This window comes from Alligator mississippiensis, chromosome 1 (genome assembly GCF_030867095.1).
Source record: "Alligator mississippiensis isolate rAllMis1 chromosome 1, rAllMis1, whole genome shotgun sequence".
Lineage (NCBI taxonomy): Eukaryota > Metazoa > Chordata > Crocodylia > Alligatoridae > Alligator > Alligator mississippiensis.
In genome coordinates, this window is record NC_081824.1 from 338,067,289 (window position 1) to 338,092,883 (window position 25,595).

Below are 25,595 nucleotides of genomic sequence, written 5' to 3' on the forward strand. Positions count from 1 at the left end.
AGGCCTCCCATAGTGGGACCAGGGAATGTACAGCCCGAGATGCCTATTAAACTTGGAGCTGTGTGTGTGTGTGTGTGTGTGTGTGTGTGTGTGTGTGTGTGTGTGTGTCTGGGAGGGAAAAGTCCTTAGTAAATCCAGATTAGAACTGATCTGATAAATGCTGAGGTGGGTGTGTGTGAACATGGGTTGATTAACATTGGAAGCACAGATTCCCCATCATGCAGTGCTGCCCTGCTTCTCTGGTCCCAGAATTCACTGCAGTCTCTGCTTCAGGCTTTCTGTTTTCCATCTCTTATGTAAATGAATGGTCATCTGGTTCCATCTCAGATGTAAATGAGACCTAGGGCAGTTGTTCACTCTTATCACCCTTATCTGGAGAGTTTTAGTGCGTCTCTCACTGCATCTTAATCAGTTTCGTTTAGGTAGAGGAGGGGAGGGAAGGGGGGGTGAGTCCTTGTGAGTCGGACAGACTGCATCCTGTGCCAGGGTTGCCCAAGAACACAGAGCTGAGACGTAACACTAGAGCCAGCCTGGCCCACTGCCACACAACTTCCCATGGCTCCCAGGCTGTGTGCCATTGGGCTGGGCAGGCTCCATGTCTCCACATGCAGCTTCCTGCTAGAGAGCTGGAAGCCTCATGTGGAGACATAGAGCTGGCCTGGCCTGGCCCAATGGCTCATGGCTCCCACCTGCAGTGCCAGGAGCCCCACATGCTGGCACAGAGCCAGCCTGGTCTGGCTTGAAGGTGCGTGCCAGCAGACTGAGCCAGCTCCCTGCCACCGTGTTCAGCTCCTGAGATTTACTGGAGCTGTGTGCCACCAGAGGGCTCTGCCTGCTGTGGGCCAGAAGTGCCCTGAGGGCCTGCCACCTGCTGGGGCTACTGCTGTTGCTGCTGATGAGGGCTGTGTGCCATGGGATGGGGGGAGGCCTACACCCACCCACACAAACCCCCTCAAAACTCAGCAGGCCCACACAAACCACACACATACACTATACAAGAGTAAGACTTTATTTTGAACTAGTATGCCATCACCTGCATACACTATGCAAACACAAATGGGGACAATATTTTTTTTTTTTAAATGTTATAGTAAATGTTTAATTTTTAGTATAGGAGTTTTGGGTTTTGTGGTTTTTTTTTTGGGGGGGGGGGGGGGGGGGGGTCTGGGTCTGGCAACCGGGGGTCTGGCAACCCTCCCAAAAGGGGTACTTACAGGGGCAAGGGGGACTTCTGGTCACACACATCAGGGGTTAGGGGTGGGACTTCCAGTCCCAAGATGGTGACTTGGGGGAGCAGGGCACCTGTGAAAGGGTGGGGCTATCCTTAGAGCCCTTGACAGCTTACCAGAAGTCCATTAAGTGGCCTGCCAGCCAAATAATTGCCCACCCCTGGGCTAACTCAAATATTTTCTCATATTGGAGATTAACATAACCTTTAGTTCATGAAACCTACTTGAGTTTGTTTACAGCGGATTTTGTTATGCTTGGTAACAAAGCTCAACTTGAATACTAAATAAGCATTAAGCTGTACTGACTAATCCATTCCGTAGTATTCTCTAGTACAAGTAGTAATTTTTATATGCCTTTTCTAAACTTAAGGTACAGCAATGTCCTTCATCCTGCCAGTACCCCCCCCCCCCCAACCCCAACTTTCACCACCGCAAGTTCATGCAGCTTTCTTGAGGAACTGGTAGAAACAACAATACATTGTTCAGCATCTGGATGAATAGGACTTTGCTGGGGAAGAACCAGCACAGTCTTTGTCAAAAGGAAATCATCTCTCTCCAACCTACCAGAGTTCTTTTGTGTATGTCAGTAAGCAGGTGGATCAGGGTGATCCTCTCTGAAGTCTCAGACCTTGTATTGTATTGTTGGAGAGGTTTGTGTCCCAATGAACTTCAGAGCTATGTCACCCAAAATCTTCTACTCCTGACAAGGTAACCCATGGCAAGCAGGTGGGGGGTGGGGGGAGGGAAGGGTCTCGCAAACCACACTCCAGCCCCAGTCATCGGCAGTAGATCAGGAGGAAGACTGTGCCAGGATCTCAGTGGCTGTAAAGCAGGGGTGGGCAAAATGCAGCCTGGGGGCCAGATGCAGCCTGCCAGGCCATTCTGTCTGGCCCTCGGGACCCCTAAAAAGTTTAGAAAATTAATATTTATCTGCCCTGGGCTGCCTGTCATGCAGCCCTCAATGGCTTGCCAAAACTCAGTAAGCAGCTCTCTGCCCAAAATAATTGCCCACCCCTGCTGTAAAAACAGAAGAAGGCCACAGCAAGATGGAAGTCAAGTGTCCTGTTATCTAGGGTTCTCCCTTGCCACTGGGCCCAGATCTTCACCTTGTCAAGATTGTGTGGTTGCTGTTTCCATGCACCAGCTTCCTCACATTCAGCAGTCACACATAGGCTTCTAACACAAGAAACAACACTCTCCTGTACCAACCTCGAAAACCTGCACCGATGGACCAATGGTGATGGAAATGGGATTAGTGAATCTGGCAGTCTCCAGCCATAAATCTGCACATGGGCAGTGGTAGCCTGGTAATCATTTTGTGCCTGGATTGAGACGGGTGAAATTCAACAGCTTCTGTCATGACTGAGCAGTCCTATGCTCCTCTGCTCAACCCACATGGGAAAGGGGCTAGAAAAGATTCCCTAAAACTATGCTGTCTTAGCTGCTCCTGGCTGGATAATCATGTCCAACTCTCTCTGCAGACAAAAAGTCATAAGAAGACAGTTATTTTTACTACATGGAACTTTCATACCTTGGTGGATTACCAAGACAATAAATGACCAGAAAAAAGAGCTACCATCATCTCCAGGGAACTAGACAGATACAACATTGACACTGTAGCTGTGTGCAAAACAAGACGACCTGATGAGGCTCAGTTGAGGGAAGAGGGTGGAGTCTACTTCTTGTGGAAGGGGAAACCAGGCTAGGACAGACTCTTCTTGGCATTGGCTTCACCAACAAGAATCAGCTCATCTGTCAACTTACAGAGCTTCCTGTATACATTAATGAATGTCTGATGACTCTACATCTTAACCTCAGCAACAAGAGTGGTCTGAGAGCAACATTTAGATCCAAGCCCTCCTCAATTAAAAGAGATGCTTGTTCTGCTTGGCAAGATAACACCTCACCTCAGCAGAAGAACGAAGTATCAGCTTGTCAAAGCTGAAATTTTAAAGCGGGATTTGGGAAATCAAAAACCAGTGGTGGCAAGATAAAGCCAGGGAGATCCATCTCTATGCTGACAAACATGACACGCATGGGGGGGGGGGGTTGTTGTTGTTGTTTTTTCTCAGGCAATGAAAACATTTATGGCCCAGCTTCCTATGCTTGTACTTCCCTGCAATCACAGGATGGCTTGACACTCCTCAAGACAATGATTCTGTCCAGGCTAGATGGAAATAGCACTTTGAGGCACTCCTGAACCATGAGTCAACCATGGTAGATACGACTGTCAAATCCATCCCCCAACACCCTGGAAGATCGTCTTCAATTCAAGGGATTGCTGTTGTCTTGCATCTTGACTTCCAAAAAGTCTTTGACAGGGTCCCTTATCAAAGGCTCTTACTGAAGTTAGGTAGTCACAGGATTACACGGAAGGTCCACTCATGGGTTAGAAATTGGTTTATGGATAGATAACAGAATGAATATAAATCATTTTGGAAGGAAATAAACAGTGGAGTCATTCAAGGATCTGTTTTGGGGCCAGTGCTGTTTTTTAGCTCATTTTATAAATATGTTAAAGGGAGTGAGTAGTGAGGTGGCCAAGTTTAAGGATGACACAATTATTCAAAGTGGTAAAGACCAAGGCAGACTGTAAGGAACTACAGAAAGATCTTGTACTACTGCGCAAACAAGCAAATGAATGGCAGAAGAAATTCAGTGTAGGTGCATGTAAAGTGATGCACGTGGGCAAAAATACCCAAACTATACCTATACTATGATGGCCTCTACATCAGCTGCTACCACACTAGAAAGGATGATCTCTCATGGCTCACTGATGGGTCTTGAGATTTGCTTGAACCAATCCTTGAGTCAAGGATCTGTCTGCAGAAGTTGCGGGTCTTTTCACAGGGAAGAGGTAGGCTGCGGGTGGGATTCCTCTCATTTCCCTTCCTCTACTCTCTCTTCTCTGGTTCAAGGGCAAGAGGCTTTACCTTGAAATGGGCTGCTGCATGATTGAGGTTGTGGCACCACTGGGGTTGGTTGGTAGACCGCTCTTCCTAACTTTTGATGTTAGTATTCATTTTCTTGAGGTATGCCTTCAATATGTCCTTGTAGTGTTTCCTCTAGCCACCCTGAGATCTCAGGCTGTTACTAAAACGGGGAGTTGAGAATTTGTTTTGGGAGTCAGGCATCCACACACAAGCAGGTCAAGTAAAGCTGGTGCTTGAGTGGTATGGACTCAATGCTGGTAACACTGGCTTTGGCAAGGATGCTGGCATTTGTGCCCTGATCTTCCCACTTAATGTGGAGGATTTTCTGGAGGCATCATTAGTGCTGTCTCTCTAGGCTCTTGAGATGACAATGGTAGGTCACCCACATCTCGCATCCCTAGAGTAGGGTGTGTCTGACTGCATTGTAGACTTAAATCTTGATGTCTTTCTGAAGATCACAATGAATAAAGACATTGTGTTGAATCTCCTCATCAATGTTCACTCTGAGAGGTAGCTACTGAAGTAGAGGAAGTGCTCAACTACTTCTTCCAGGGTTGTCTCCCTCTTTTCCTGCCCCTCCGCCGCCAAGTCAGCAGTGCACTGCAGGACGACAGAGGCAGAGCTGTATGCTGCGACAAGCAGAAGGGGCAGCTGTGGTGCCTGCTGGCCACCTTTCTGGGGCACAGCGCTGATTGAGCTGCAGTTTATCCCTTCTCTGAAAGAAAAGTATTTTCAGAAGTTAAGTCAGCTTTGCTCAAGAACCTTCAAAATTCAGAAGGTGATCTTGATGGTAATTTGGGGAAGGGGCTTACATTAATGTCCTGTGGCAGGCTGATGGAGCACTTGAGTCGTCTTGATGTTAAAAGAGAGAGACCCAAAGTTTGGTAGGCTTCTCCAAAAAAGATCCAGCATGGCCTGGAGGTTTTCCTCGGTGTGCTCAAGGATGGCGCTGTCATTGGTATAGTGAAGGTCAAGGATGGTTGTTTAGAGTACTCTGGTCTTTAAGTAAAATCAACCCAGATTGAGGAACCCTTCTGTTTGGTATTCAGTGTCAATTCCAAAAGTTTGGCAGTCCTTAATAAAAACCAGGATGACTGTCAAAATGGGGAACAGTTGCAGCAATGACACATCCTTGCTTGAGCCTAGTTTGGATGACAAATGGATCTGTCTCCAATCTACTCCATACAACAGTCGCAGTCTTTGGCAATGCTACAGCCAAGTTAAAGTATGTCTTGTCTAAATGACTAGCTGACCACATTGTTAGCAGAGATCCTGGTTTTCTCTAATTTAAAAAAAAAAACAACCAAAAAACCCAATTTTCTGGTTAAAAAAGCTAACCCAAAATCCACACTTTTCTGTGGCGTTTCATTTTGATCAGAGAAAAATGTGGATTTTGAGTTACCCAATTTTCAGGTTAAAAAAATATTTTTTTTATTTATTTATTTATTTTTTTTAATTGGAGAAAACCAGGATCCCTGATTATTAGTCATCCTTTCTGGCTCGCCTTTGGGCTCTCTTAATTTGTTTCAGCATCTAAAACAGGCTCATAAATGTATTTCATAACTTCCCAAGTCTGTTCTGTAATATACAGATTGTATTATAGCATGCACCCAGGACTAACCTAGCTGTTTCTCTTAAAAGTGTTTTAAAATGTGGTGTATACATTTAATTTTCTAGCTGTCTTACAATTTTACTTTTACAACAAAATAATAGGTGTTCTATCATAACTTATTTCTTTGTTCGGCAGTTTTTTAGATGCCAGCTATGCATCACAGTTTGGTCACTTTATGTGCAATGCCTGGGTAAAATTATGAAACTGCTTAAACCTAATGGAAAGGTTAATTTACTGTTATTCTTACTTGGATTTTAACACTCGGTTTTTAAGATATCCTTGTAGCTTAGTAGGCTACAGGAACATAGGTATATTGTTATGCATGGCTACAATTTTTTTCACTGAACATAGTAATTATTCTGAAGTTCCACTCCCTATCCACCAACCCTCCCGGAATTAAGGGCTATTTAAATTGAAAGAGATGTCCTCTTAATTTTGTTGGAATAGACTGACTGAAGCACTTAACCACTGTTGAGATAAGATCTGCTAACTGCTGAGGTAGTTGAACAGCTTGTTTTTGGTTTTGGAGTGTTATGGTTTAAAATAAAGCCTAGATCAAATGTAGGCCCAATGCTAGATGCAGGTGGTAATACTGTAACGGCCAGATTTGAGGTCAAGAAGAAATTGTTTCCCAGTTCAGATTGGGAGGAATCTTGTGGCAGAAGGAGAGGGAGGGAAGAGCAATTATGATCTTTGCAGCATGGAGCCCAAATCTAGGTGGACAAAAACTGAACAACAATTAAATGATGGTACATCTTCCAGTGCAAATGGCAAAAAAATGAAATTGTTAAACATATTTCAAAGCTTTCTTTTTTTTGCCATTTGAGTGAGACGCATCTGCTTGGATCATTTGTGTATATTTATCTAATTAATTTCTGACTACTGTGGGAATCGGGCATTGGTGGCATTTAGTACTTAAATATATATTTTAATGTCTGCTACACACGTTCTAATTTTTAAGCTGATACACATTAACCACACTATGCTGGACGGGGAGAGGATGAACCATTGACGTTCTTTTTTTTATGTCAGTTTCAAAACTTTATAGAATTTAAGTCACTGTGAGATGGGTCATTAAAATAAGAGCTAATGGCCTTTAAGCATCAGTTTCACAAGTGACTACGTAGGCAGAGGCATATTTTAGTGATTAAATGTTGACTTGAAGTTTTTAAATATGCAAATGTATGAAACCAGTATTAAGTAAGATGGGGAAAGTGTTACAATTCCTTCACCTTGGGTACCCCACATAATCAAATCACTAAGGTGCTGGCAGTACCGCAGCTGAACATCATAATTTGAACTGGAGATTGTTTCCCAGTACAGAAAGCTGATCACCTTCTGAATTTTGGAGGTTCTTGAGCAAAGCTGACTTAACTTCTGAAGACACTTTTCTTTCAGAGAGAGGATGAATTGCAATTCAATTGGAGGTTTATTTTTAAAGATCTTCTTTCCTGCTTTCTTGATCTTTTTTCCAGGGAAAATCACTCTCCATGACTTAAAGAAGTGTAAGTTGGCAAATGTCTTCTTTGATACCTTTTTCAACATTGAAAAATACCTTGATCATGAGCAAAAGGATCAGTTTTCTGTGTTGAGGGTAAGTGCTTAGCAAAGTATCTTGTTTAAATGCTAATATGTAAAATGTAATGTCATTATATTAAACTGTTAAAATTGATTACATTTAGGATAGTGATAATGACAGCCAAGAGATCTCTGACTGGGAAAAATATGCTGCTGAAGAGTATGATATCCTTGTAGCAGAAGAGGCAGCTAGTGACCAGTGGAATGATGGGTAAGAATGAAATGGAAATGCTGATTATAAGACCTTGCTAAACTGTAAAGCACTAATTGTTAAACCCTTGCGTTGTCCTTTGTGACATCTGCCATGAAGTTCTGCAAGGGCAGAGTTGCTTGCATAGCTACGTGGCTTAAGAACCTTTTGAGCTGTACGCTGGATGTTAGTGAGAACGGCATGTATCAAATGATGCATCCCGTTCTCAGAAACGACCACTAATGGAACTGGCTGAAATTTCATAACACTTTTAAAAGTCAAAGGCCTTATTTCATAACAAGAATCTTGACTTTAAAAAAAATGTAATACCAAGCATCTACACTTTCTTTTACTGAAACCCTGTTTTTTCACAGACTAAAAAGGTTCATTTGGAACCCTGAAAATGGTATCTTTGGAATTTCATAATTTTTTTCCCATTTCTAATTAAAATCTTCCCATTTCCAGTTATTCTTCAGTTTTCTATTCATTTGCCAAACCAGTTGCAAAATCAGTCTCCCTTATTTGATGCTTAGAGATATACATTTTGGTTTAAAGTTAGTGTGTTTTAATGTTCATGACTGAAATAATGTAGTTGCCACTTACAGTTTTGGGCCATTATTGATACTTAGCTTTTAAAAGGTTTTTCGGGTGTCAAGTTTAGTAGACAAGGTTCTTTGGGTGAATCTGATATCTTTTATTAGACCAACACAAATAGTTGGAAAACAATTATTAAGCAAGCTTTCGGGTTCAAAAATCCTTCATCAGGCTAAGGAAGTTTCAGCAGTTGGTGTGCACTCTTCCTGGATAGAATGAAAAGTAAAGAAGCCAGAGGCTGGGCTGGTCTGCATACAAGACAGGCAGTGAGTGAAAATGTAGATTGAGGAGTCAATGGGTGAGAGACAGGCTGGGGAGGGAAAGAAGGAGAAGGGGGATGAAAGTGGAGAAATACCTGTGGAGTCAGATGGCAGGCAGGTTATGATGTGTCATAAATCCAATGTCTATTTAGTCCATGACTTTTTAGTATCCAGGAGGTTGATTAAGTGGAGTGCATAGGCTCGTCTTTGGGAAGTGTTTTGTAGGTTTCCTTTGAGGATCAGGACTAAGAGATTAGAGAGAATGGTTTTCTTGTGAGAAATGTGCCCCCACAGGTAATTGGGTATTTCTGTCTTTGATAGATTTCCGGTGTGCGTTTATTCTGGTGCGCAGTTGTTGTTTGGCCCCTCCTACATATTTTCCATCGGGGTACTTGGTGCATTGGATGAGATATATTACATTTCATGGGACCAGCATCTGTGACTGCTTTCTTTAAAGCATCCTGCATCCCTTCCACAGATGTCAGCATACTGCAGACTCCTGGTGGTTCAGCCAGATTTATCTTAATAGTAATTTTGGAACATATGGTTAGTTTCTAGGCCTGTATTCCAGGAAACTGCATCGCTTTTTAAGATGCAGGGAAATTAATTGTGCTAAGGATACTGGTGCAATTGTGTTAATAATGCCTTAAATTGTAACATACTGAACCAGTTTGTGGTGCCATAGAATAGCAAATCAGCCACAATGATATTCCACATTAAATTTAATTAAATTAAATGTGGAATATCTTCATGGCTGTTCTGTATTTTTCTTTAAACTGAACATGTGGCCTGCGGCCCAGACCACGGGGCTGCCCATGTCCCATCCTGAAGAAGCGTTGATCATCAGCCCCAGACATGCAGCTGCTCCATACCTGATCCCTGAGACCAGACAGGATGGAGTTTCTGGTCTTGGACCCAGATGCCACCACCTGATTTCCAAAGGCAGTTCCAGGTCTGGGACATGGCGCTATTCCCCACCCAACCCCTGGTGCACTTGGCAGTCATACAGTTGGGATCAGAGGAGTTTGCTTGATTCCAAAAAATTACACATCCTGACATGCACATCTGGCATGGCAAGATGCATAGTTTCTTGGATCAGGCATAAAATTTCTCAGATCCCAATCTTGTGATCACATTGGTCTACCAGAGGCCTTAGTCCTGATGGACCTTATGGCAAGATCTTGCTGGTCTTTCTTACTATGTAATTTAACAAGAGCTGCTTCTGTAATGGTAATATGCACCCAAGTGCCTCTGGCCCTATTATTCTCCAGCCACTGTATCATCTTGTCCCAAGTCCCTTGCGTCAGGTTGGTACCAGAGTTCTCGCACACAATAGCAAGCTCATCTGCCAGACCTCCTATGGGGTAAATAAATACTGTAGTCCTGTTTTACAAATGTAGAAATGAGACATACCTTTATAGACCTGGACTTAAGGGTAGCGAAGGGATCTGGGCCTCCATGGCTTGCCTTGGTCATAGCCTGTGATGCACCTGGGAATGAGAAACTGGTCCCCTACATCCCAACACCCTGGGATTCCATTACTGTGTATCCAGTGTTCTGGAATGATAGGCCTGAAGACTCCTCGTTGCTCTGCTGACTAGTTTTTACAGATGATTTTGACTTCAGGGAACTCCAGAAGAAAACAACCTATCCAGTTGTTTTCCAATGAGCTATTCCTGAAACCACCCTACTTCTACCCCCATGGTGTCTATAGAATCAGAATCTTCAGATTATCAGGGAATGATTTGACCTGTTCTTCTTGCAGTCTGTCTTGATATCAGTGATGTATTACCTGCAACTGAGACGGTGAAGAACTATCCTGTTTATGGATTTGTTGGTCAAACATGCATATCAACTTCACACCTTTGAGTATCAGATTTCTAGTGTCACGCTGGTATAAACTGAAGTTCCAAAATAGCGTTTGGGGCTACTTCTATCCAAAGATGAGTGCAGATGGGAAGGGAAGCAATTTTGTTTTTAAAGCTTGAATGTTTCTTGACTTTACCTACAAAATTCTTTTGAATCCAGCTATAAAAAAAAAAAAATACTTAAATATTGCTAAAGGCACAATTCACCAGTATTTGTGTGGTCTTGCTTTTTTTTTTTTGTTTTGTTGCTTTTCTTTGCATCATTTATCAGTTAGACTTAATGTTTAAGGGTAGATACTTGTGACAAGTGTCCTAGTTTACTTAAATCTGTTAAGTGGGACAGTGTACTTCTGTTGTCTTTTATTGGAGCCATGACTAATTGCATCTTGTTGAAACATGCTTCTATGCTGAAATCCTGTATTATCAAATTTAATAGAAACCCCTGGGTTGGAAGCATTTAATTAGGGTATTTCAAATGCATCAAAACTAGGACACTACTATGTGAACAGTTATAAATTAAGCTTAGTAAGCAAGTTTCTAGAAGACTAGAAGTAGACTTATTAGAATCTAAAGAGCAGGAGAAGAAAAGTTGTAGTTGGTTTTAAAGAGGCATTTTTATAAACTGAAATTTGGTTCAGTTTAATGCGGGTTTTATTTAATTAAAAAAAAAACCCTTATTTAAAACAAATTGATAGAAATGTCTCAACTCTTAATATTTCCAGTTCTTCTTTCCAGATAACCATCAAAAATGTTTAAACCTTACTACCAGGGTATGGAAGGAAATGGATTATGCTAGACATGCCCCATTCATTATGCACACTCCCTCCTAATGTAGGGGTGTACAATCTTTTGCTCTTGGGGCCATATCTGATCCTCAACCCATGGGAGTCCTCACCTATTTGACCCATGAGGCTCCCCATGGATCTGTGGGGAGCCCTGTGAGCTGTGGCCCTGCATGCCAGATCAAGTGTGCAGGGTAATGAGGGCCCAGTCCCTGTATGGGGGGCAGCACAGGGCCTCTGGTGCCCAGCTGCAGCCCCAGCCAGATGGGGGCCAGAACAAGGAGCACTGCTGCTCTAAAGCATCTTCTACTTGCTGCTGGCAGATACTGGGCTAGGTGGACTGTTGTTCCCTGTTGTATAAGAACTTGTAAGTAAAGTATGTTTCATTGGTGAAAGAAATGCAAGGCGATTCTAGCTTGCTTATTCAAAACATAGCAACCCTTTGGCTAATAATCAGTTGCAGTCACAGTAGAAAAGTTTGCACAACATAGAACTAAGTTGACACAGTCCTCTTGAGTTACTGCATTATATAAGGAAACTTCTTAGGTGCCTAAGATTCCTGGTAGACAAGATCTCATGCCAGGATCTTTAGTAACAGCTGCCTTTGTTGATATGGTACAAGTGCCTGAAAATCAAGTTCTAAGTTCAATGTAAAAGGTTTCCAAGTTTAATTATTTGGCAATATCAACACTGATGTTCCTGACAATATAAGTAAAATCTAGCTCCTGACATCATAGAATCAGTGTAAGTGTTTCTAGGAATAAGCAATTCCACTATAGATTTTGAATAACTTTATTTATGATTCAGGATTTCAGTCTATTAGAATACATTCTGAAAAGAGGAAGGTGAGGCATTGAGGATGCTGATATTTATTTTTTTTAAAATGGCATGAGTTTTGTGGTAAAAAGGCTATGAGGAATAGGCAAGGTGCTGTGTAAATGCCTGCATGTGTACAACTGGAAAAGTTTGTATTTCCTGTGAGTACATGGATACCTTAAACCAGAAGGAACAGAATGTAATGCTGCTGCTGCAGAATTAGTATTTTATTTACTCTTTGAAAGCACAAGTGTCCTCAGGCACAGAATATGCTTAGCTTCATGATGTAGGACAGATGGAAGCCCACCAAGAGAGTGACTGATATCTTCATGCTGTCGCTCCTGAAGACTGGAAATGGTTGCTGTTATCTCTTTGCTTACTGCAAAATGCTACACAAATAGTGCATTCTGGATGTTTGCCTTTTAAAACAATGTATTTCAGACTCCAAAAGAAGGAATTAATGGTGTAAAAAAGTATATTACAATGTCAGTTACCAGTCTCATAATTATGAAGAGGCACATTTTGTTAGAAATACTTGTTTTCAGATGGTTGCAACTCTGAATAATTAACCTTTTAGGATGAAATTCCTCATGCTTATTCAGACCAATGGTGAGCTTTTTGGGAAATCTTATGTTCGTGTTCAAATAATACCAAATAGAATTTGTTTTGTATCTTGATGGACTGGGATATTTTTTGCCCCAAAACTTGAGTAGCTTCCTTTTTTAAATTTAACCCAATTATATTTCTTTCTTGTGATTTTGCTTCTCTTTTTTTGGTAACAGCACTTAGAATCCCCATGTCTTGGAGTGGATTGATATAAATACAGTTGATTTCAAATTGCTGATTTTAAATAAGCAAGCCAAAGCCCAGTTTAAATTGTTGATTTTTATCAGCTTTCCCATTGTATATATTTTTTGTTCTTTAAGGAGAGGTTAATTTTCATTGGTTGTTATAACAATTAAATATATAGAATCATATATGTTGATTAACAACCAAATAAAGGTTTTACAGTAGACTTGGTGCACATGATTCCTATGTACACAAACTAGATAGATGCAGTTTTACAAATATGTAGCTTAGTACATTTGGGTTGTTAGAAATTCTACAATTTGTGCCCCCTAAAAGGGTGAAATATATTTTTCTTATTCATTAAATGATTAACTTCTTGCTCATATTTGTTCTAGCTGCATTAAGTTGCCATCTTAAATTTTGTTTAACTAAACTTTAATATTTTAGGTATAGATTTTTTTTTTTTAAATGGTGTGTATTTACAACTCTACTAGTGTTTGATAAAGTAAAGTATCAGCTGTTATAGTATTAGAAGTATGGTGTTTGGTTAGTGAATTAAACCTTTTTTTTTTTTTCAGGTCACCCTGGGGAAAATTTTTCTAAAATGTCTAGGCAAAAGTTATTTGAGTTTAAGTTCCGACTTGTCTAAGTCTCTTTAAAATGAGATGCTCTCTTTTTCTAGGCTGTTTTGAAAACTTCTACCTCCTTTCTTCCAAGCTTTTAGAACTCATAAGTAGGGATCCTGGTTTTCTCCCTTAAATTCCAAAATTCTCTGATTTAAAAAACAAACAAACCACAAATCTGTTTCATTTAAACCCAAAATGTGTTTTCCACAATTAAAATGAAATGACGCGCGCACACGCCTCATAGAAAACTAGGGTTGGAAGGGACCTCAGGATGTCATCTAGTCCCACCCCCTGTTCAAACCAGGACAATCCCCAGATAGATCGTTCCAGCCAGAGTTTTGTTGAGCCAGATACTTATATCTTCGTGTGTGTGTGTGTAGTATGTGTGTATAAGTATTGGTTGAACACGTTTTATTGATATTCACAATTTGAGGCACTGGTAGGCTTCTAAATTGCTTTAAACATTATAATGAAATGAATTCTAAGTACCTCTATTTTGGGTTTTTTGGTTTGTTTTTTTTATCATGGGGAAATCGGAGCTCCCCCTGCCCCCTTCGCTCACCAGGACACGGGTCCAGCTACAGCTGTCCCCCACCCCCGCTGCTCTGTGATGCCAGCAGCCCTGATAAGCTGGTGCTCTGCCCATGCCTCCTGCCCCACAGGATGTGGGGAAGGGGGTGGGTGTGTGGGCATAGGCAACACATCAGTGGGGACATGAGAAGGTACATTTCTCTCCCCTGGATTTCTGCACCCACAGTGGGACGTGGGGCTGCAGCCTGGCTGGACCAACGTCAGGCAGGAGCTACCTCCTCCACAGCCCAGCAGGCAGGACTCTGCTCAGAATGGAGTGCCATGCTGCTGTGGCTGCTGCTATGAGGCATGCCACCTGGCAGCAGCAGAGGAGCACAACTCCATGCTGCTGCAACTGGAAGCCAGCCCTACACCAGCCACACTGCCAAGGTGAGGTGCAGTGGCATGGAGTTGTGCCCCCCTGCACAGTTCACTGGTGTGATTGTCTTTAAAACATCCTCAGCAAACATGTACTGCCTGAATGGCTCATCTCTAGCCCTGAAATGGATTATGGGAGGCATAGATTGATGCGTGATTAGCAGGGATCCTGGTTTTCCCTGGGGAAAAAAATCCCCGGTTTTTTTTCAGATTTTTAAAAAAAAAAAAAAAGCAACCCAAAATCCACATTTTTCTGTTTTAAGATGAAACACCACTATATAGTGGTGTTTCATTTTAATCATGGAAAAATGTGGATTTTAGGTTTGTATTTTTAATCTGAAAACTGGGAATTTTTTTTCCTCTGAGAACCAGCGTTTCTGGTCATCAGTAAATGTCCATGTTCTAGCAACCTTTTCCTCTGTTAGGCATCCACCCTTATACTTTTTGTGTTACTCCACCTTATTTTCTTGCCAATGTTTGTAAGTGCTTGATCCTTCTGCTGCTTTACTGCCTGCAATTTAACTATGCTGTTGGGTATTTCTCGCTTCAACATTTTTTTGAAATTCTTTCCAAATTTCAACAGCATCCAGAGCAATACAGCAGCAATCTTTCTGTAGTTTGTCCAAGGCTATGGAAATAGGTTTTAGTGTATTCAGTATATCATCTACATTTCTCTTTAATCCCATGTTAACTACTCTAGTCATTATACATGCATCAGTTTTGTCAAGATTTTCTTCACAGATGGTCATCAGAATCGGCCAGTTCTTAATAAACAGCTCAAAGCAGCCAACCACTGAATTCCATCGTACATCTTTGGAGAGAATTAGCTTGGATTCTCCCAGCTCTGGTCAGTGAAGCAGAAACAAATTTTGTTAGGTAAATATTCTTTTCAATTTCAACATTTTCCTTTGTTCCTGGAGTACTTCAGTCGTCTTAAATCTAAGACGCATCAAATGAACACTGCGGTCGCATGTTATAAGTTTCAGGTTTTCTTCATTATCTTCTACAGTTCTTCTCATATTTGCTACATTTGCAGCATTGCTGGTGACAGCGTTACACACATGACACTTGAGTTTTTGCTCGGGTCTTGTTGTAGCTTTTGCTGCTAGTTCTTTTAAATGGTTTGCAGTATAGACATTTCCTGATGTATCAATTGTGTCTGTGAGATTAACAGTCCTGTCTTCTGTTGTCACCTGAGCACATACTACTGGGTTGTTGGGTACATTACAAGAAACATTGAAGGGAAACGTGTTTATCTGAGTCTGGATGAATGGAGCACACTGTTCAGTTTACTTCTCATACGCTGTATCCAGAAGCACTCCAGCAATACCTGTTCTGCTGGATGGAGTGTAACCTGGTTGCAATGATTGAACCACTCAGTGAAATGTTTGTTCTGGACAAGATGAAAGGAAGAACTTGTTGCTAGTTCATTTCTGCAGTCTTTTCATCTATGTTGTCCTGGTGGACTTTGCTGGTCCTAATTATGAACTCATCCATAGCTTTACTTGGTAATGAAGAAAGTCTCTCTCTTTTTGGATGCAGGTAATTCACTAAGCAGTGTTTTGTTGAAGTATTGTTGGTGGTACCAGTAAATTATTCTGAAGTTGCAGACATTGCGGATGATGAATGTTCATAATTTCTTGCATCAAACCTGGACCTGGAAACAAAATGGTTTAAAAAAAAAACAAACCACTCTCACTGAGTAGTACTCAGTGCAGCTCCACACCAAAACCAAGACCACCCCAACCTCAATGATTAGGCTCCTCCAATGTGCTGCTGATGCTATAGTGTGTGCTCACTCGGAAGCACACCTTGAGGCAATTTGTCAGTCTTTTGTCAAAGCATACAAAAAAATGGGACTGATGCTTAACTGTCAGAAACTTTAAGGTCCTGCATCAACAAGCTCTTAATGACCAGTGCCCAGCTCCAATACTTCAGATTCACAGTGAGGCTCTGGAGAAAGTTGAGTATTTCCTGTACCTTGGAAGCCATCTCTCACAGCAGGCTGACATCACCATTGTCTCAAATGTGCAAGTGCAGCCTTTGGACACCTGCAGAAATGGGTGTTTGAAGATCATGACATCAGCTCTGAAACCAAGTTCACAGTTTATCAAGCAATCATGATCCCCATCTTACTGTATGGAGCTGGGACATGGACAAATGTACAGGGGACACCAAGGCACTGGAGAAGTACCATCAATGCTGCCCGCAAAAGATGCTTCAAAGTCAGTAGATAGATAGATGCACCAGCATTAGCATCCTCTTGCAAGCAAACACCACAAGCATTGGGGCAATGATTGTGTGGCATCAGCTCTGCTTGGCCAGCCACATCGTCCAGATGTCTTGACTCCACACTGCCAAAGGAAGTTTTATTCTCCTAGCTCATTCAAAGTGTACACTCGAAGAGAGCAGAGAAAGTGCTTTGAGGATATCCTTAAGGCCAACTTGAAAAAATTCTACATCAACTGGTGGAAGGCTATTGCCCAGGACCTCCCCCAAATGAAGGAAGAGTCTACTGCATAGATCTCCGTACTTGGAAACCTTACTATGACAACAGGAGACGGACAAGTGGTAGAAACAGTATGTCACGGACTGGATCAAGAACCCAGAGCCACCTCCATACCTCACAGAACAGTGTGCCCGAGCTGCAACAGAGTCTGTTGATCCTGCATAGTTCTCCTCGGCCATCTTCAGGCCCATGGAAAGGACAGTCATGGAAGACTCTCATCAACTGTGAGGGATTGACGATGATGATAATACTCTGCAGTGCTTAAAATTGTAAATGAAAGATTCCTTCTGCAGCATGTTTTTGTGTTTTTAACCAGTGTTTTAACTTGCATAACTTTTTCAAATCCAGTTCTATTGGGCAAATATTCAACAAATCATAACGGTTATCTTGTACTTAAACGCTTTTCTTTGTTTTTCAAGCTGTTTTATATTGATATTCTTATTTTAAAATGGATAAATTCCTATTAACTCTTTCTTTACTTTGGGCTTGCTTGTATATTTGCTTACACTGAGCAATACAACTCATTTCAGAAGCACAGGGGTAATACTAAAATGCGTAACTGACAATTCCTACAAACTAGCACATGTATTAGATTTTAAACGTAAACATTTTGAAGTAATCCATCCAAAATAACTAACATTGTTGTCATTTACTAACATTGCAGTATATGGTAGGTAATCTGTATGAATGGTTCAAAAATAGTGAACTTACTAATTGATCCAGATGCCTCGGACATGTCTATATCGCCATCTTCAATTTCATTGCCTTCAGAGTATTTTTCATAATGTTGTCATTCAGGCTACCAGGCCTTGCATCTCTGTACTGTTTACATTTGGCATGTTTCTTTCCCAGTGGCACAAGAATTCCTTGAAAATATTACTAAATAGGGTCTTTTTTGTGACCTGCACCCATAGCAGTGTTTTTTCCCTCCAGCTTCCATGTGTTGAAATCAAGACTAGTCTATGTTCCACAGAAGGTTGTTTGTTCCTTTTCCTACGCTGTCATGAACCCAGTGTTGATTCTTTCTGTTCTCACTCTGCTCCCTCTCCCTCCCTCCTTCACACAAGAAATTAGCAACATACCAAGACTCCCATCTGTGACACAACCTCCCACACCCTTCATCTTCTTTTCCACTCCTCCTTTCCCCCGTTCTCCCACCCCCAAACAGTCCATGATTTCTGCTATTGTAACCTCCTAGCCTTTTTGTGCTGCAGTATTTTAGTTTAGAGAAAGAAAGCACTTGAAGTTGTTTCCATCTCTGTACATATGCAAAGGGACCAAGAAAGGTCATTTAACTGAAGTATCCAGAACCACTCAGAAGTAGGGTTGGTCCCTTCTTGGTTGTTTTTTTTCCAAGCACAATGGGTGCAGAATCATAAATATTCATAATTTTGAGAGCTGAGCTAATCAGAGTTCAGGCTGAGGGAATGAAACAGGAGCTTGATACCATCCAGGTGGGCTCAGTGGATAATCCTGATCACAGAGTACACAATGCTGTCAGGAGCCAAGTTCCAATACCTGTGGACTTCTACTGATGCTTTACATTCAGTAGGCCCTGTATCCCTTGCAGGGTTAAGTTCCTAATGCATGAAATATTGTCATATTTTTATTATGCCCTTAAAGCGAGTGACTTGGCCACACATGCATTCAATTAAGGTGCAAGGCCCCTGACGCATTATACTTAAGACATTAATTGGTTAAATTACAAGTACTACCATCTGTTCACTGTGGAATAAACCAGTGATTCTCAACCAGGGTGCCAATGCTCAGGCTTATCTCTGCCTGAACGGTCCCCCACCTCCACTGCCCAGCCCCTTTGCAAGGAAGTACCGTACTATGTTAACTCAATTTTTGTAAGTGGGTGCCACTCCATTCATGAAACTCATGGAGGGGTACTTCAAGTCCAAAAATGTTGAGAACAACTGAAAAAGATGCATTCAATTCACAGGACATCTGTGTAACCCCCCCTCTTCATAAAGAACAGGCAAATTTATGGCAGCATTTGACTAGAGAGTAAACTAGTCCTAGAAAAAAAGTAAAATTGGTATAACTCCTTAAGTTTTGCTGCCTTCAGCCCCATGTTTCCCTTACTCTTAACTAAAGCTTTATCTCAAAACTATGGCTTCTAAGACGTATGTATCTTTTAGTGAACTAATCCCTAGATATTTCCTTGGGTATCTGGACCCTGCTTTAATTTCCATTTTTATTCCCTGTCTGTTTCCTAGGTATGATGCAGAACCAAGTCCTGTAGACCATCAGAAGGCCAACGTCCTAAAATTTCAGGTGGATAAAAAGCCTTTCTTTGAGATGCCTTCCCATCTTGCTGATGTAGACTTGGATGAGTATGACTATGAAGAGGACTTTGAGTGACTGCAGTCAACATTTGCAGAAGAAAAAAGGACGGTCTGCAGCAGGTCTGCCAAACACCTATACAGATTATCAATGTTTTTTGTTTCCTTAGTTCTTTGTGTTACAAAATATTATTTAATCATTATTCTGCCTTTTAAAGAAAATGACGTGCATTTGTATGGAATGATGAAAGTTTTTGTATTTATTCAATAGTCTATAGCTTGTAAAATAGATTAAAATATTTATTTATAGTTGTTGCATAATTTCTTAATGGAAGAGTAAAGATGTTTGAGTTCTTTAAAGTACTCCACGATTTTTTTTAAAAAGATTATATAATTCTCTAGAGTTTTTATGTAGTGCACTGACCACCTCCATCTTATACCTGTGAATGGAAGCATCTGTTCTGGGATGGGAAATTAGGAGACTGTTTAGATGACTTCCAGGGCTCTTTCTCCCATGACAAAAATCTAGAACTTGGCAAAGAGGGGCATGGCTTTGAGTCCAGTGATTCAGCCTGTCAAGTAATAGTGTACTTGGAAGTAACAAGCTGAATATATTTGTGCAATTGATGAACTACTAATGCCTGATATGAGCTGCTCCTCTTCATGTCCACCCCTTTCATTCTTCTTGACTTAAACTTTGCCTGTCCTTTCATTGATGTCCAAAACAAAAAAACATTCTTTAATGCTGAATTCTATTCAAGTATTCATGCTTGATCCCAAATCTGTCTCTTCTTCCAGACAGAAGGAACCAATTTTTAAACCCTTTGTATAAATGTTACTTGAGTTGTGATGTGCACTAACTTGTGGGCATTCAGTGCTTTTGTCTGTTTCCTCCTCTTCGGTTGTTAGCTTATTGACACATTCCATAGAAATTCAGTGTCACAGCAGCTTGAAATTGTTGCCTCACTTGCCTATATGGGGCAAGAGATTGCAAACAAAAATGTTTTGTACATTGTACATGAAAACCTGTTTAATACTAAATATTGCTGAAAACTTCCCATATCTAAATTTTCACTTTTGCATTTATGTATTCAGGGCACTACAACCTTAAGGCTTTTTGAATAACAAAAATATTAACTTGTACAGTAAGCAGTGTAGATCTGTTTTAAAAATCATGTTTGTATTTTCAAATAAAGATTTTCGTACATGTAATCAGTTGGTATTACTGTATTCCTGGCATGCATTTCATACAACAAAATGTCTTAATATTTAAAACCCCTTTAAACAGTATGGGTTATAGAAATACGCATTTTGTCGTTTGAATGTACAGTTTGGATAAATTTGGCACATTTGAAACTAATAAATATCCACTGGCTTGTTTTACTTCCCAAAGATTTGCACACTTCTAAGCTGCAGAAAGGGTGCTGTTCCACTCAACTTAGGGTCTTCTGTAAGACGCTGAGTAGTTCGTCATTTCATGAATGTTACATATTGAAAGTATACACTTCTCAGCATGAGCTGCAGTGTTAATTTCCAGTATCAAAGTGTAATAGGAGAAAATAATTCTCATTCGAATCACAAATAGAATCTATAAATAGAACCTAACTTACTGATTTTTGCAAATTGTCTACAGGAAGGTCAGATAAATTTAACTTCTGTAATCTTGATTGACTGTCTTGTAACCACTATCTTAAGCCAAACTTCTCAAGAGAACTTCTGGAGTGCTTAGCTTTGAGCTTTGTCATCACTCCCTGAAATACCAGGGAGAAGGATGAGTTACCTAGCTGTGAGTAAATTGACCTTCCAGAGCATGCTCAAATACAACTCTGATACATGAAGACTGGACCTTCCTTGCCTGGATTCCCTTGATAAAGATGTCAACTTGAGTGTCTGTTTACAAATATTGTTGCTACTAATACCCACTTCTCACCCAGAGCTGACTTCTACATTTTAAATGCAGAATTCCTAGTCAGAAAAGTAACACTGATGGTGTGAAGTTCCTGTAAAACTTGCTTTTGTAGGAAAGCTATCCAGACTGCCTTGTGCAGGAATTAAGTTGGGGTCTGTAAGCCAAACCTGCTCTCTGTTAATGCTTCTTACAAACTGCTTTCTCTTTCATGTAATGGGCAGCATTGATAGAATCCTTCTTGCTTTCTCACACTTGTGTTCAATTCCTGCCAGACTAAAAGAAACAGAAGGGTAAATCTCAGACAACAGCCCACTGAGATCCCTCAGTGTGGGTTTGCTTGTGCTGGAACACTTGGATTTGGAGATTATGTAGATTTAATAATACCTGTAGGATATACAGCACCTCTTCCTTGTGTTCTGCAACAAGGGGACAAAGGATGGTACGTGCTGCTTGCTCCTCAGTTCCACCTCATCCAAAATGCTAAGTTTCATGCAGTTCTGAAGAGGGGGAAGAAGTTGCAATGCAATTTCTTTTGAACTCAATAGCTAGTAAACATCTTACAAGTGACTCGTCTGTATGCACAGCCTTGATATGAGTGACTTCAAATCAGTGTCCCTCCTACTAAGGAGGGACTGAGTGGGCATGCATGCATGTGTGGTTGGGGATGGTTAGAGTCCCCGTGGCAAACAAACTGAAAGCCTTGTCAAATGTTTCTTCTCCTCAAGAGGCTTCTGTGATGGTGTAATGCAGAGGTGCTCAACCCCTGCTTCACTGGGGACATTGTTCCCCTACTGCCAAATTTCCAGGCCTGTGGGGAGCCCTGTACCCTACACACTATACTGGGTGTCCAGTCCTAGTGTGCAGGACCAGGTGGTGGTTGCATGGGCCTCAGTGTCAGATCCTGGGGTGGGGAGGAGAAGGAGGCAGGCTTACAGCTTACCCACTCCTTGCTGAGGTTACTGCCACTATGAAAGCTGTTTTTTGTGGTGCAAGTCATTAGTTCAAAGAGCCCATCTGAGTTGTACCACTTAACACAGCAGGACACTACTAAGTGTATTTTTCTGCTGTGAATGAGGATGGCTAATTGAAATGGCATTCCTCCCTCCTCTCAACCTGTATACTGAATAGTTCCCAGAAAGAAATACAGTATAGCTCTAAATGAGGTTCTTTTGCTTGGTCTTGGATCAGAAGTTCCAAGATTAGGGTGAACCCTAGGGTTCCTTCCAAAAAACTGGGTTCCAAGACACCAGCAGAATGTGTTGGGACCAGAATTGCCTTGGCTACCCAGGAGTTAATTATTTTGTGTCCTGTCTAGTTTTGGGGGGCACTTGTAGAATCAGGGACTGGCAGGAAGGCATGCAGGGGACATCCTGAATACAGCATGAGTGCTTAGGTAAAGGTTTCCTCCAGACCAGAATGGTTCCTGGCAAAAAATAAGCTTTATAAGGCTTTTGTGGTGTATAGGCACCCCACACTTGGGAGTTTGTTCACATGCATTCCCCATCATTGTCACTGGCAGTTGTGATGAGAGAATGAGTCATCCCTTAGCTCTGCTGGATGGGTGTCTTCAGATTCTTACCCAACCTAAGATGAAGCAGATAAGGTAGCCATCAAATGGATGGAGAAAAGGTGGAGCCAATTGGGACAGAGAGCATCTCTTAGAGCATTTGGCATGTTCATCACCAGCTGAGAAGAAAGATTAATGTGGTTGAAGTCTATTTCCTGTTCTAGAGCCTCTGCCTCTCCCCGAGGGAAGACAGGATTGAAGAATGCATGTTAGTGCAAATTATATTCACAGGCAGATTCAAGTTAGAGTTACAGCCAGTTGTCCCAACGGCAGAGACTAGGCCCTAAATACAGTCAGCTGGGTCAGTTAAAATAGAGGCAAAGCAATATATTTCAGAAACTTAAGTTTTGATGCTGAGGCTTGCCAGCTAGTTCACTTCCCTGCTCAATTTTAAAGAGTTAAGAGTGACTTGGGGGGGGGGGGGGGAGTTTAGTTTTGACACTTTATTATGTACAGCAACAATCCAAAACAAGAGAAAAGCATAAGTCTGAAATTAACAAAGCTGATAAGCGAGGTGGATACAGTGCAACGCATCACTGGGGAAGTAATTACAGTGGAGTCGCATCTTACGCGGGAGTTAGGTTCAAGTCAGCGCATAAGGCAAAAATTGCGTATAATCAAAATTACCATGCCAGCGGTGACTGCCTCTGCCTTCAAAACCTCCCGCCGCCAACGCGGAGCCGTGCTTAGAGCTGTGCGGGCAGCGGCGCAACACAGCACAGGGTGGTGGTGGTGGGGATGGCTGCATTGCCGCCCGGCCACCACCACACTGCCACTCGGCAGCCAGCCACAGCTCCATGGTGACAGCAGGAGGTTTTGGAGGCAGTGGCCATCACCACCATAATGGGCCTCCAGGTAAGCGGCAGCGCCACGTGCAAACTCAAGCCCCACCCACCCTCCCACCCCGCATATAGTTGAATTCGCATAAGGTAAATGCGCATATGATGCAACTGACCTGTAGTTAGGCCTCCCCAGCTTACTGCCTTTTGGAAGGTACTTGCCTCTTAAATGAATAGATGAAAAAATGGCATCAACATACATTTAAAATATGTAAAAGATCATCTTAAAAACATCATTTTTAAACAGTCTACATCTACATTGTACTCCGCAGTGCACAGCTGTGTGTTTTCAAATTACACATTGGAGAAACAGCAGATTCTTATTGCACATAAACATTCTCCCCTGGCATCAGTCATCCCTGCTCCTGTCCCTGGTCCATTTACCTTGTTTTTGGGACTGGAAACCTGAATGAGATTCCCAGGAGCCTGGCCTGTGTCATACACAGTTGCAAAAAAAAAAATAAAAAAGGTCCCTTAACCTAAACTAGCACAGGAAAGTGAAGTTGCTCCAGATACAGAGCAGGGAAGAGAACCCAGCTTTGAGACCCTGCCCAGTGCTCTATCCACTAAACTACACTGTATCTTCGTTATACATTACATAGTAAGTGAGCATTCTGCCTCTTCAAGACAAATATTTTGGAATAGAATTTGTGGCCTCAGAGCTGTGTGTCCAAGAAAATATTAATCCAAAATTCCTAAAAGTTTAGGAAGTTATATTGTCACTGTATTATCCCACAGGCTTTTCATTTAATCACAGTATTTAAACTAACCTGACTCCAATTCTTAGCCTGGCATTCTTTACAAGACAATGAGGCAGAACAAGAAAATCAGTAATATTTGACTACAAGGTTTTTAACAGCCATGGTATACAGAATAGTCAGAAGTGTGGACATCTACCAAAGTGGTAATTTCTTCCAGCCGGACAAATCTGAAGTTGACAATTTGGCCAGGGTACTATTTGCTGTTTAGCCTTTAAGTATGTCAAGATATTCCTCCAGTTGCCTTAAAGGTCAGTGCCTCTTAAGTCCTTCAGTTTAGCAGATGTCCAACTGGCAGAAAAAATGGCAATGTATTCTTAAGCTTCGGTTTCTTCAACCTGCTCCCCCTCAACCCTACAAAAACAAGGAAGGTATTAGTCAGCCACGCTGGTCAAAAACTTGTACAAAAGAAACCCTGTAGTCAGAAGAGATGTTTGAACTCAACCCCCTGGCCTCTTCACCGCTCTGGGGAGTGCTGCATTTCAATGCACAGGAAGGCAGGGCAGAAGTGGCATCTGGAAGCCCATCTGCTCTGCCACTGAACAACAGGCTGTGTACAAGGATGCATTACTTGTCTTCGGCTTCCTTCACAGACTTACTACTTTGTACTTTAGGTTCTCAGTAAGAGCAGCTATGATGGCTACTAGTCAAGCAGGAGTCAGCATCTTGTATATGAACTGCCAACTAACAGGAAGAAAATGGGAAATAAAAAAGCTTCATTTTTGTGCCACACCCACAGGCCATCTATAAAACGAGATACCAATAGCCTGCCCCTATCGTTCATCTTAGCAGACAGACTGAAAAACACACTCGAGTGACTGATTGAAATTCAAAGTAAAATCATAGGTAGGGGCCCATTTCACAATTTTTGCAAAAAAGCACAGGCTCCTTGGGGGAAAAAAATAACTGAAAATAAAATGCTGGCTTACTCTGAGGAGCCAGCGATCCTTGGGGCCGCTGTAGCCTGGCCGTGCAGCCTGCTGGGGGGGCGGGAAGAGGGGGGTGCCTAGCAAGATGGCTGCTGCCCCTCACCACTGACTGGCTATGAGGTCTGTGGCCCTGCTCTTCTCCATCCATCAGTGGTGAGAGGCAGGACCGCGTGAAGGACATCCCTCGTAGCCAATCAACAGCAAGAGGCAGGAATACCTGGGCCCCTCAGCCAGAGGCGTTGAGGAGTGGGTCTGCCACTCCCTCCGCGAAAGTGGCTGCCAGCCCCACAGTCTGCCCGTGCAGTTGGCCAGCAGCCACTTCAAGTTCAAATCATTGGGTTGAAAGCTTAGTGTTGGAAAGGACCTCAGGGGTCCCCTTGTCCAACCCCTGCACAGATGCAGGCTGCACTACTGTTAAGACATTCCAGACAGAGGCTCCTCCACCCTTACCTTAGAAACTTTCAGGGAAGGAAATTCCACAGATACCTGGAAAAATCAAAAAGTCCCTTAATGGACAGACTGGGGGATGGGGAAGGGGTACTAGATAAAATCAGTGAAGGCAAAAAAA

General features: G+C 41.9%; 2 protein-coding genes across 9 annotated transcripts in view; one reads left to right on the top strand and one right to left on the bottom strand.

The window, feature by feature from the left end:
* PPP2R3B (protein phosphatase 2 regulatory subunit B''beta) overlaps positions 1 to 20,237 on the top strand; it is a 97,558-nt gene extending 77,321 nt beyond the window's left edge. For all 5 annotated transcript variants that reach the window (XM_059720942.1, XM_019485139.2, XM_014600357.2 and 2 more), the window contains 3 exons: positions 7,250 to 7,368; positions 7,457 to 7,563; positions 18,960 to 20,237. In XM_059720942.1, coding sequence (XP_059576925.1) covers positions 7,250 to 7,368; positions 7,457 to 7,563; positions 18,960 to 19,104 — 371 coding nt within the window. In that variant the 3' untranslated portion in view covers positions 19,105 to 20,237. The remainder of the gene's footprint in view (positions 1 to 7,249; positions 7,369 to 7,456; positions 7,564 to 18,959) is intronic.
* A 2,692-nt stretch (positions 20,238 to 22,929) lies between these two features.
* LOC102563066 (cohesin subunit SA-2) overlaps positions 22,930 to 25,595 on the bottom strand; it is a 99,185-nt gene continuing 96,519 nt past the window's right edge. For 3 of the 4 annotated variants that reach the window (XM_019485137.2, XM_019485138.2, XM_019485135.2), the window contains 2 exons: positions 25,478 to 25,513; positions 22,930 to 24,452 (listed from right to left, as the gene is read on the bottom strand). In XM_019485137.2, the coding sequence (XP_019340682.1) occupies positions 24,447 to 24,452; positions 25,478 to 25,513 (42 nt within the window). In that variant the 3' untranslated portion in view covers positions 22,930 to 24,446. The remainder of the gene's footprint in view (positions 24,453 to 25,477; positions 25,514 to 25,595) is intronic. The other variant, XM_019485136.2, reaches the window with a different exon arrangement.